Source organism: Nomascus leucogenys, chromosome X (assembly GCF_006542625.1).
Source record: "Nomascus leucogenys isolate Asia chromosome X, Asia_NLE_v1, whole genome shotgun sequence".
Lineage (NCBI taxonomy): Eukaryota > Metazoa > Chordata > Mammalia > Primates > Hylobatidae > Nomascus > Nomascus leucogenys.
The window spans coordinates 128927299-128939650 of record NC_044406.1 but is presented as its reverse complement, the minus strand read 5'-3'; the positions used below and the strand labels follow the sequence as shown (position 1 = coordinate 128939650).

General features: G+C 43.8%; 1 protein-coding gene across 3 annotated transcripts; it reads left to right on the top strand.

The window, feature by feature from the left end:
* The first annotated feature begins 3059 nt into the window (after positions 1–3059).
* SLITRK4 (SLIT and NTRK like family member 4) lies at positions 3060–11124 on the top strand. 3 transcript variants are annotated; one of them, XM_030807262.1, is made up of 2 exons: positions 3060–3440; positions 8064–11124. In XM_030807262.1, the coding sequence occupies exon 2, from the start codon at positions 8114–8116 to the stop codon at positions 10625–10627; it is 2514 nt and encodes an 837-aa protein (XP_030663122.1). In that variant the 5' UTR covers positions 3060–3440; positions 8064–8113; the 3' UTR covers positions 10628–11124. The 3 variants fall into 3 exon arrangements, with proteins under 3 accessions (XP_030663122.1, XP_003271856.1, XP_003271857.1); XM_003271808.2 differs by lacking the exon at positions 3060–3440 and adding an exon at positions 3977–4320; XM_003271809.2 differs by lacking the exon at positions 3060–3440 and adding an exon at positions 4704–4873.
* The last annotated feature ends 1228 nt before the right edge of the window (positions 11125–12352 follow it).

The window sequence follows — 12352 nt, the reverse complement described above, 5'->3', positions numbered from 1 at the left end:
TCCCAGAACTTTAGAAGGCCGAGATGGGCGGATCACCTGAGGTCGGAAGATCGAGACCAGCCTGGACAACATGGTGAAACTCCATCTCTACTAAAAATACAAAAATTAACCGGGCATGGTGGCACATGCCTGTAATCCCCGCTACTCAGGTGGCTGAGGGAGGAGAATTGCTTGAACCCAGGAGGCAGAGGTTGCAGTGAGCCGAGATCACACTAATGCACTCCAGCCTGGGTGACAGAGTGAGACTGTCTCAAAAATAAATAAATAAAAATGAAAGAGAAATAGCAAGTTTGTAACTGTTAAAATGCCAGAATATAAATAAATCTTCAATATTAAAATACACTGAATCATCCGTGATACCTGGATACGAAAATTAAGGCTGATTTGATTTTGAACAGCAGCAAGACAAGGCAAGATAAATGAGGAATACAGTGAAAGTGAAAGACCACTGACTAGGTCCAAGACTTGGCATTATAATCACTTTCGGTTGGTAGTGTTTTAATGACTTAATTCCAAACTGCCTTTGGAACTAAGGGTATACAGGATCTTGTTGAAATTCTTAGTGCAGTTGTTTTTTTTCCCTGATGGAGGGAGACACAGTATATCAGTGCAGACCTACGATTCTGGTTGTACTCCTAAAAAGCCAAGATGAAATAAGGTAAAACATTTGGAGGAAGACCGTGAGAGTATTGCAAAACTCACAATATTTGCATTCTTACATTTTAGGAAGAACATCAAATTTGTTTTTCTTTCAATGGCCATAAATGGTGCTGGAGTTTCCTTAACACTTTTATTTATGTATATATTCACTTCCTTTGTTAAGCTAGCAATTCTGTGTCATTTCCTACTGTTCTATTGGGATGTCACCTGTAGTTCTAGGAGACAGAAAAGGGACTGCGGGACTAAAGGATTGGGTTAATTACTTTGAAAGCAAAATAAGCATAAAACATGGAAGTTGTTACTTCTGTCTTATTTTATGAGTGTCCACTTTATCTTTTTAAGTAGCAAAACATTTTATTTTAAAGCATTCATTTTACAAAGTTGAATATTAATCACAGATAAGTTCTTAGGAATATTATGAATGGTAATTTATCGACGATCTAGCTGCAGCGGCTTTCAGATTTGTCTCCATAGCCATATGAAAAATAACTTTTCACAGTTATTGCAGTTAAATATAGCCAAGTCTCAGAACAGTTTCTAAAGTTGAATAAAGATAGGCATTTAAATCATCTGATATTTACTGTCCAAATCTGGCCTTTTCAGTTAGCACAGTACTTAGAATTTTCAGGTAAACTTTTTTTGCTCATTCTATTGACTCTTGTTAACATTTGTAGTGAAAGACAAACATTTCACCTATCCGGATAAAATATATTCAGCTTCCTGAATTGTTAGCATTTAGAATAAATGCCAACTTGTTTTGATACCCATTACTACTTTCAAATTGCATTACACAATAAAATGCAAATGTGAGTTATTAATTAGCGGGATCTGTTTTGTCCAAATGTGCAACAGTAGAGGGATTTTTCAACATTCTGCAGCTGTTACCTATGAAGGAAACATCATTCACTTTGCTGAAAGGAGCTGCACAAGTACATATGTTGTTATAGACGAATATTTTAGTGTTTCCTTAATGCTATTTCATAATGGATTTCACATTGAATAAGATAAATTTTACCAATGCTGCCCAATTTCTGTCTCTAGGTTGTTTGTAAAAGAGAGGATGATTACAGTTTTCAAGGTAATGTGGAGTGAAGGTAGAGAAAGAGTTCTTCATGAACGACACAATATTTAGCAAGGTCATAAAGAAATATGCCCACATACGCATGTCTATTTAAATATTCATTTACATATTGTATGTGCATCTCTGTATACATGTTGTGCCTGGCGAACATTTGTGTGAATATAACCTGAAGGAAGTCCCATAAAATGACAAAAAATGAAAAACAATAAAACATGCATACGAATGACTACTATAGACGATACAGAAGGTAGGCCATTATTCACAAATAATGCAATAAATCCTTTGCCCATCAGATGTTTCTACCTAGATTTGGGGCCTTTAAACATCAACCAATTATGGTAAATGTTTAACTGTAGGAGTTCAGGCAGACAGCCAAATTCTGGTTTCAAAGCTGTTGCTAGTTTTAGCTTAAAGATTTTTTTTTTTTCATTTTTAAGCAAGAACATTTCTGGATACCGGTTGTGCTCTATTGTGGCTAGAGCCGCTGGGATTTGAATAAGTGAATTGGGCAGCACACTGGTCCTGAAGAAATGGGCCTGGCAGTATTACCTGCATGTGGTGAATAATAGGCTACCAAGAGTCCTAGGGAAATACTTCCCATTTATAACTTAGCTCTACTTACCTAAAGCTAGTTTATTCCCACAGACACGAAGAGAGAGAGAGTTGTTTTTCTTAGCCAAGCTCCCACAAAAAACAGCAAGGTTGGGGGATGGGAGCACATCCAATGTTTATGCCTTTTGTTTAGGAAAGCCAGGTATCTGAAATACATACATGATAGCCAACTCCTCTGCTCCCCTCCCCCAGGTTTATTTATTTTCTTAACAAGCTGATTAACGAAATTATCAATCTTCATGAAACTGGTTTGAACGTTGGCCCTTCCTCAGATTATTTCTACCCTCTAGTGGAAGCACTAACAAATGGGTAGAAGAAGGGGCCTAGACAACCCACACGTTGGATTTGCAGCCACTGGGTATTTCAGATTCAGCTGCTAAAGCCTCTTTGGTATAGACAATGAGGGGCGACTGAAGTGACTTTTCTTAGTCCATTTTCTCTCCTTCTCCCAGTCTCCCGAAGGTATTCCGTGGGTCTCTTCCCTTTCTCTCTTCACAGTCCCTCCTGAGCAGTCCCAAAGCTTCAAACCTTGTTCTCCAACCCCCTTTCCCTAATGTCTCCCAACTACCACCCCCTTCCCCAGTCAAACTCCTCTCCCGGTCACCACCAAAGCCCGGAGAAGTGGAACGCACACAATGCCTCCCTTATAGGGCTTGAGCTGGGAACTGGGCATGCTCAGCAGCCAAAGTAGATTTTTTTTTTTTTTTTTTTTTTCTTTTGGTCGCAAGTGCGGCATCTCTCCCAGTCCCACGCCTCTCTTTCCTCAATCCCTATCCCCTATCCCCTATCCCCACCCCCAGCTCCAAGATCATCCGGCTTAACCCATTCTGCACCAAAGGCCCACGGAGTTCTAAGGTGCGGATAATTAACCCGTCTCCTTCTAACCCGGCTAAATAGTCTCACTTTAGACTAAAGCCTCACAGTTTCGCCTTAAAGCCCCCGGCCCCTTACGAGCAGACAGGTAGGGGGAGTGCGAATACTACTGGATCCTAGGAAATTGGTTCCCAAGAAGGCTCCTTCCAGGATCGACCGCTACGGAGAAGTATTCCAGGAGCCCTCTGTTCTGCGGGGTGACAATTAGCCAAAGGTACCGTACCCATGATACAAAATCCAAGTATGATTGTTGCATTTGAATGTCATTGTTGTTGATTCATTCCCCTCCATCCTGTAATTATTCAATTCCGCGTAGACTCGACGACCCTATCGATCTCCCTCGGCCCCCCTCCCCCAGGCTCTCCAGTGTTTCTTTGGCTTTTCCTGGCTTCTTGGTTGCTCTCTCAAAGGAATGCCCCGTGTGTGTGTGTGTGTGTGTGTGTGTGTGTGTGTGTGTGTGTGTGTGTGTTCCTTCGTTATTAGGGGACTGGAAGAGAAGAAAAGGGCTCGAGTGCGTGTGTATGTGGTGGTGGGGGGGGATGGAGGCAAGTGCGCCCTTGTTAGAGGACTGGGGTCTCCACGCCTGAGGAAAGGGGTCGCTCCTCCCTAGGGAATGTTTTAGGCAAAAAGAGGGGGCGGATGCCGGGAGGAAAGCGCGCTGTCTTTCTGGGTGTGTGGGTAGAAGAGGAATCAAATGGGCATGTCTGGATGGGGGACGGGGGTAGGAGCTCAGGAATGTGAGGGGGTCGAAGTGGTCTAGTGTTGGGAGGAAGGACTGCTTGTGTGCGGGGTGGCCGGGGGCGGGGTGGAGAGCGGGGGCGGGGATTCAGCGCGTGTATGTAAAGGTGCAGCCCGTGTGCTAGGCGCTGGGTGCGCGCGCGGTGTCTGCTCGGGTGCGCGCGCGCGCCGCTGCCCGCCTGCCCGCCTGCCCGCCTGCCCGCCTGCCCGCCTGCTCGCCTGCTGGGGCTGCTCCGTGGGTTTGACGGGCGAGCGGGCGCGGAGCAGCTCTGTCCGGAATCACATAGAGACCATCGTGGAAACAGCAGCGCAGGTCACGGCGCCGCGGGCCCTGCACCAGACGCTGGGCTCTAGAGGTGGGTGAATGTTCAGCGGGGGCTGCACAAGCTGCACCGACACGCGCCCTGCCTCTTCCCCGCTCAGCTCAGTAGCGCGTGTGCGTGTGTGTGTGTGTGTGTGTGAAAGAGAGAGAGAGAGAGAGAGAGATCGCGCGCGCGCACGCGCGCGGAGGGGGCAGGTAGCTTATTATTTTTAGTTTGGGTCCTGTTGGTTTGGGGCCGGTTGAGTGGCCAAAGTGGCCGAGGTGGCTGATCCTGCCCTCCACCTCCCACTTGCCTGCCTACGGCGCGGTCGCATACCGCTGAGGACCGGAAAGGATCCGGGTGTCCTTGGCATCGCTTCCCCCCACCCGCCCCGCACCATACCCCGAGCGGCCAGGGCGGCGGGGCAAGTTGTACTGGTCTCGGGTGGCTCCGGCTGTCGGGCCGCTGGGCTGGGTTGGGCTTTATTTTTGCACCCCAATCGCAGCCACTTTCCGCAGACGTGGATCTGAGGCTTGGGGCAGTGGCCCGCGGGCTGGTCGGAGAGTGCTAGCGCTCGGCAAGACTAGGAATACCAGAGGAAGAGCCGGTGGGTAACTCTAAAAGCTCTGCAAAGCCAGGGGAGCGCTGCCAGCGCGACTTTGCAAGGTGCCGAAATGTTGAGCTGATTTCTGGCATGGTGAGAGCAGGATTTTTGTAGCTGGCCAGGGAGGGAGAACAGGCAAGGGGGAGCCTGGGCCCCCGCTCGCAGCCACAAAACCACAGGGTCAATCTGCCCGTGGCAAGCAGGTCAGTGACTCCCTAGTGCCAACGTCTTCGAGGCGGCCTGATCTGGCCATCTCTTCCTCCTCACCCACCGCACGCCTGGGTCTAGAGAGGTCCACTGAAACTCCGGCAGCTGTCCCTTGTGGGACGGGAGCGCGCGGAGAAATGTGTGAGCGGCGGGACTGAAGGCCCCCGCGACAGCCCGCGCGGTACCCCGCCTCCGCTACACGGCCCGCCAGGCTGCTGCTTGGGCCCCTGACGCGGAGGGGGCTGAGCGCCGGCTCCGGGAACAGGGATGCGGCAAAACATTGCGGTACGCGCCGGCAGCCCCTCCAGCCTCCTCGCCGCCCGCCCGAGGTAGCGCACCCGGGCGGCGGCAATGGCCGGGTCTCTCCGCGAACCTCTTCCACCTCCATCCGAGCCTTAGGGGGGCCAGCGGGGTTTCCCGAGTGAGCTCTCGGGGAGCCACCTCGGCCCACCGCCCTGCAGCCCATCAGTGTTTTGCCCCCCTCAGGCCGTCTCTCTCCTCCCAGTCGCGGAGTGCCAGGCGCTGCACTCTGGTGGATGCAGGATTTGTTTTTGGTAGGGCTAGGTTTGTTCAGTCCTGGCCGGTCGTGAGAGCCAAGGGTCTTTCAGGGCACCGAGAGGAAGACGGAGAGACCGAGAGGGAGACGGACAGCTCCCAGCAGCCACAGAGAAGGCTCTTGGTACCCAACTGGTACTTTGTGGGCTTTTCTTTTCTTTTTTGCGTTTTTCCCTTGATGTTTAAATATGCATGTTTCGGTGGTACCACGCGAGTGTGAGGCTTTATTCGCATACATTCAGTGCCCCCTTTACCCTCTTTGTAGCTCCCTTCTCCGAGCTCTTTTTCTTCCTTTCTCCACATTTCCATGGTCTCTTGCCCTTTCAGTACCTCTTTTCCTCTCTCCTTGGTGGACCAACTGGACTCTTTCTCTCTCTTGCCTGCCCCTCCAGCTGCTTGTGGCTTCCTCTGTTTCACAAGAGCTGCATTTGGGAACTTCCTGGCTCGTCCTAGTGCCTTTTCCCCCCTTGCTACTTAAAGTAGAAATTGCCAGGAGGAGGGCAGCTCCTTATGCGTTTTCAGATGTGTTGAGATTCCTGGTTCTTGTTTTTGTACTGAATTCGGATTATAAGGATTTTTTTTTTTTTATTTTCTGCGTTTGGTTTTTAGTTTGGTTGCTTTTGTGTTTCTTTGTTTTGAGGTGGGTGGGGTGGTGGTTTAGTAACAAGAAATGACTCAACTGAACCAAAATAGCTGTTGAAAACCATATTCATAACAAGGCAAAAAATATCAAGTGAAATTTTGATGTTACAATGAAAGTTGCTTTAGGTGATGTCATAGTTAAGAATTATGACTTCTTTTTGCAATGCCAATCATGCTCTCATGGTGAATAGAGGAAATGCACGTCTATATGGCAGCCAAATAGCATCTCAGCAGTGCTGGCTGTATTCTGAACCAAACTACTTAAAATGCAAATCCTCCTGGGTCATGGCTAATGGATTGTCTACCTTGAGACATGTTCGGTTTTACCACTAGCTGATTCCTCGTGGGTAAAATAAACAAAGGAGTTTCTGTGCGACACTTCTTTCTTTGCATCATTTCCTTGTTGTGTGTTCCTGGGTTTTTTATGTATTTAACTAATATTTGGAGGTAACGATATTGAAATTGCACCCAGCTTCCCATTCACAATGGAAAAGACTAATATTGCTAAAATAGTATCAATAAAATGCACTCTGCTTGTGTTGTTTAATCTTTTCCAGGAAGCATCGTGTACGTTCGTGTATATATGCAGTATTTAAGGACCTGAATACGATGAGTTATTTTGCTAAGCATTAAACTCTACCAACAAGTGATTCTTTACGTGTTTATAGTCAGGGACATGGGGTGGTAATATTAGGAAGGGCGGGTGCGTGTTTGGAACTGATGATTTTAGGATGAAAAATGTGCTGTACTGAACATATTTGGTGCTGTAGAAAAAGCTGCTCAAAGATTGTCTTGTGTGAACTCCTCTTCCTCAGCAGTTGCAGTCTGTGGTCAAAGTGAAAGAGATAAGCAGTTAAGCTGAGGATCAGCGGGACCTGGGTTCGAAATGGTAAATAAAGATGTGGGAGAGGGCCAGGGAGGCAAGAGAGCCAGTTCTCAAAGTGGAAAGGCTGCCTGGAGATTAGCTAAGCAATGCAGGAGTAAGCAGGTTACTCTGCTGCTTTCAGAGGCCCAAAGACAAAAGGCTTTTTGCTCCCTCTTTGGGAGATGACTGACAGGAAATTAGAGACTGTTTATTTACCAGAAAATAAAATCTGGCCATCCCTTACTCAGTTGTTTTTCTAGAACCGCACAGCGCCATCTGTGTCTTTGAAGGCAGCAGTGTACAGGAGTAAACCGATTGACAGCAAGGAACTTACCTACGGGGCTCAAGCAAATCTCTTCCCAGGTCACCGTGCCTCAGTCTTTTAACAGTCCCCGCTACAGCAGCCCAATCCTCCCATTTCCATCCTCCAGTGAACTCTGGGCTCTAATATGTTTTTTGTTTGTTTTTTTTATTCAGCCTCTCTATCTAGCTGAAGCTTAGAGAATAGATATCCACTAATCAAAATGGCTTTGTGGTGCAAACTCGATGGCATACTTGATGGTCTCGGTCATTTGAAGTGCAAGTAGGAAGCTTAAGGCCTGTGTTCAAGGGCAGAGTTTAACGGTCCACATGGAAAAAATATTTTCAGATTGTAAGATTTAAGCATGATTAATAATATATTTTCCTATTGTTAGTTGTGTGTTCTGCACTGTGAATTTGGTATAAACCACAGGTATGGAAAATAAAATGTATGGCAGTTTTAGTGGTTATTATTGTTCGATTGAGTGAGAATATTTGGAGGTTTGGTTGCCTTAAAAATACAACTCTGGTAATTATAGCCATGGGTTCACTATGGTATGATTTAAATACAAGTAATTTTTCAAGTAATGACCATTGAAAAAATGTTTTCTTTTTATTTTTTAGATTATTTCTCTTCATTCAGAAGCATACAGTTGTTTGCTGATTGCGAGAAGATGTTTCTTTGGCTGTTTCTGATTTTGTCAGCCCTGATTTCTTCGACAAATGCAGATTCTGATATATCAGTGGAAATTTGCAATGTGTGTTCCTGCGTGTCAGTTGAGAATGTGCTCTATGTCAACTGTGAGAAGGTTTCAGTCTACAGACCAAATCAGCTGAAACCACCTTGGTCTAATTTTTATCACCTCAATTTCCAAAATAATTTTTTAAATATTCTGTATCCAAATACATTCTTGAATTTTTCACATGCAGTCTCCCTGCATCTGGGAAATAATAAACTGCAGAACATTGAGGGAGGAGCCTTTCTTGGGCTCAGTGCATTAAAGCAGTTGCACTTGAACAACAATGAATTAAAGATTCTCCGAGCTGACACTTTCCTTGGCATAGAGAACTTGGAGTATCTCCAGGCTGACTACAATTTAATCAAGTATATTGAACGAGGAGCCTTCAATAAGCTCCACAAACTGAAAGTTCTCATTCTTAATGACAATCTGATTTCATTCCTTCCTGATAATATTTTCCGATTCGCATCTTTGACCCATCTGGATATACGAGGGAACAGAATCCAGAAGCTCCCTTATATAGGGGTTCTGGAACACATTGGCCGTGTCGTTGAATTGCAACTGGAAGATAACCCTTGGAACTGTAGCTGTGATTTATTGCCCTTAAAAGCTTGGCTGGAGAACATGCCATATAACATTTACATAGGAGAAGCTATCTGTGAAACTCCCAGTGACTTATATGGAAGGCTTTTAAAAGAAACCAACAAACAAGAACTATGTCCCATGGGCACCGGCAGTGATTTTGATGTGCGCATCCTGCCTCCATCTCAGCTGGAAAATGGCTACACCACTCCCAATGGTCACACTACCCAAACATCTTTACACAGATTGGTAACTAAACCACCAAAAACAACAAATCCTTCCAAGATCTCTGGAATCGTTGCAGGCAAAGCCCTCTCCAACCGCAATCTCAGTCAGATTGTGTCTTACCAAACAAGGGTGCCTCCTCTAACACCTTGCCCGGCACCTTGCTTCTGCAAAACACACCCTTCAGATTTGGGACTAAGTGTGAACTGCCAAGAGAAAAATATACAGTCTATGTCTGAATTGATACCGAAACCTTTAAATGCGAAGAAGCTGCACGTCAATGGCAATAGCATCAAGGATGTGGACGTATCAGACTTCACTGACTTTGAAGGACTGGATTTGCTTCACTTAGGCAGCAATCAAATTACAATGATTAAGGGAGACGTATTTCACAATCTCACTAATTTACGCAGGCTATATCTCAATGGCAATCAAATTGAAAGACTCTATCCTGAAATATTTTCAGGTCTTCATAACCTGCAGTATCTGTATTTGGAATACAATTTGATTAAGGAAATCTTAGCAGGCACCTTTGACTCCATGCCAAATTTGCAGTTACTGTACTTAAACAATAATCTCCTAAAGAGCCTGCCTGTTTACATTTTTTCCGGAGCACCCTTAGCTAGACTGAACCTGAGGAACAACAAATTCATGTACCTGCCTGTCAGTGGGGTCCTTGATCAGTTGCAATCTCTTACACAGATTGACTTGGAGGGCAACCCATGGGACTGTACTTGTGACTTGGTGGCATTAAAGCTGTGGGTGGAGAAGTTGAGTGACGGGATTGTTGTGAAAGAACTGAAATGTGAGACGCCTGTTCAGTTTGCCAACATTGAACTGAAGTCCCTCAAAAATGAAATCTTATGTCCCAAACTTTTAAATAAGCCGTCTGCACCATTCACAAGCCCTGCACCTGCCATTACATTCACCACTCCTTTGGGTCCCATTCGAAGTCCTCCTGGTGGGCCAGTGCCTCTGTCTATTTTAATCTTAAGTATCTTAGTGGTCCTCATTTTAACTGTGTTTGTTGCTTTTTGCCTTCTTGTTTTTGTCCTGCGACGCAACAAGAAACCCACGGTGAAGCACGAAGGCCTGGGGAATCCTGACTGTGGCTCCATGCAGCTGCAGCTAAGGAAGCATGACCACAAAACCAATAAAAAAGATGGACTGAGCACAGAAGCTTTCATTCCACAAACTATAGAACAGATGAGCAAGAGCCACACTTGTGGCTTGAAAGAGTCAGAAACTGGGTTCATGTTTTCAGATCCTCCAGGACAGAAAGTTGTTATGAGAAATGTGGCCGACAAGGAGAAAGATTTATTACATGCAGATACCAGGAAGAGACTGAGCACAATTGATGAGCTGGATGAATTATTCCCTAGCAGGGATTCCAATGTGTTTATTCAGAATTTTCTTGAAAGCAAAAAGGAGTATAACAGCATAGGTGTCAGTGGCTTTGAGATCCGCTATCCAGAAAAACAACCAGACAAAAAAAATAAGAAGTCACTGATAGGTGGTAACCACAGTAAAATTGTTGTGGAGCAAAGGAAGAGCGAGTATTTTGAACTGAAGGCGAAACTGCAGAGTTCCCCTGACTACCTACAGGTCCTTGAGGAGCAAACAGCTTTGAACAAGATCTAGGTCATGTAATCTTACTTCATACAGAGGACATTTATTTAATGATGAAAGTGCCTTTTGTTGACTTCTAACTTCCAAATACTATATTATCAATAGGCATGGAGGCAGGTGTTTCCAAGGGTGTCTCATTAACTGTAGCTGCAAAGATGTGTCAAGTAGAAGAGAATTTGTTTAATAGATTTTACTACACAAAACCTATACTGTGGAGTCCTGTGGGGATCAAACTCTATTGCCAAAGGGATGCTTTATACACATAATACTGAATTTAACCTCGAGAGGCAAATCTGTTTTGTACCCCAATGCAAAACCTTCGTCTCTTTGTGCTTTGCAAAGCAAACTCAAGAAAACTGGTACAGGTGTTTGTACCTCAGCTGGGTCCTTTATCTTGCATGTAGATTAAGTTGGTGGAACTGGAATAATCCTTTTGATTTGCGGCATTGTAACAACTCTGTGTAAAGATTATCTGAAAAGTAAAAAAAAAAAAAAAAAAAAAAAAAAAAGCATGCAAAGAGAGAACACTCGATAGTATTTTTAAATTGGTAACCTTTATGGCCTGCATCTTGAAACCGCTGGATTTATAATGTTAAATTGTGCAAATACTTGTTTAAAATATAACATACATTACATAACTATAAAATAAATTTGAACACTTTAAGCATTACCTGTCTATACATAAAAATCTAAAAGAAAAAATCAATGTGAGTTAGATAGCATTTGTGATGATCTGAAGAAATATGTGATGTTTATCAGAATTAAACATGGCTCAAATTAAACTAACGCTAGAGTTTGTTCTCAGTTACGTGAAACACCCACAATCCTTCAAGGTTGTCCAAAATAAGCAGAGTGCTTACTGTGTGAGCGCACCCAAAGCTATTTTTGTAACATAATTCATATTTATGAAGTACTTTGTATACTAAATAGGAAAATATGTACTCCTTAATATGTATTTAATATGCCTGACTTGTTTTCCTGATCACAGTGAATTTATGAGTAAGTATAAATGTAGACAGAAAAAAATATACTAAACTGAAACAAGCTGATGTGTACAGGAATATTCTGGACTTTGTGATCAGGTGTAACTTAAAAACAAAAAAATTTAAAAACAAACAAAAAAGAAAAAAATACAAAAGAAAAGTCAATTCTGTGCTATTCTTATGAATTTAGCATATTATCTTCAAGATTTGTTACCAATTGTGCATTTAAAAATAAGTTCCTTAGTTTTCTAGTATTGTGTCTGGGGCAGTTGTTATTTGCCATCGGTTGTCTTGCTTTTCAGGATTCTATGAGCTTAATTCAAATAGTTTTCACTACAAGTATTTAAAAAATAATGAATAAGGTTAATAGTTGTATCTTGTATGCATCAGTATCCTGTTCTTTCATCATTCAGACTACTATCAGATAATCTAGTAGAACTGTAAACATCATGGTAATCTTGGCTATGAAAGCCACACTGTAAAAATGCTTGCATTGGTTTCAGATGAGTTCACAGTCTGCAACTACAAATGATATGCCCCTGTGTTTGCTTTTGCTAAGATCTAAGTCAAAATTTGTTAAAGGAATAAAGTAACTGATAATGGGTGATGTCGGAACTTCTGTAGGAGCTCTCGATTAACAAAGTGATATTCAGAAACACATTGTCTTCTTGGCCTGCCTGCATATATATATATATAGATATATAGATATATATAGATATACATATATATGTGTGTGTGTATATATATATGCGTG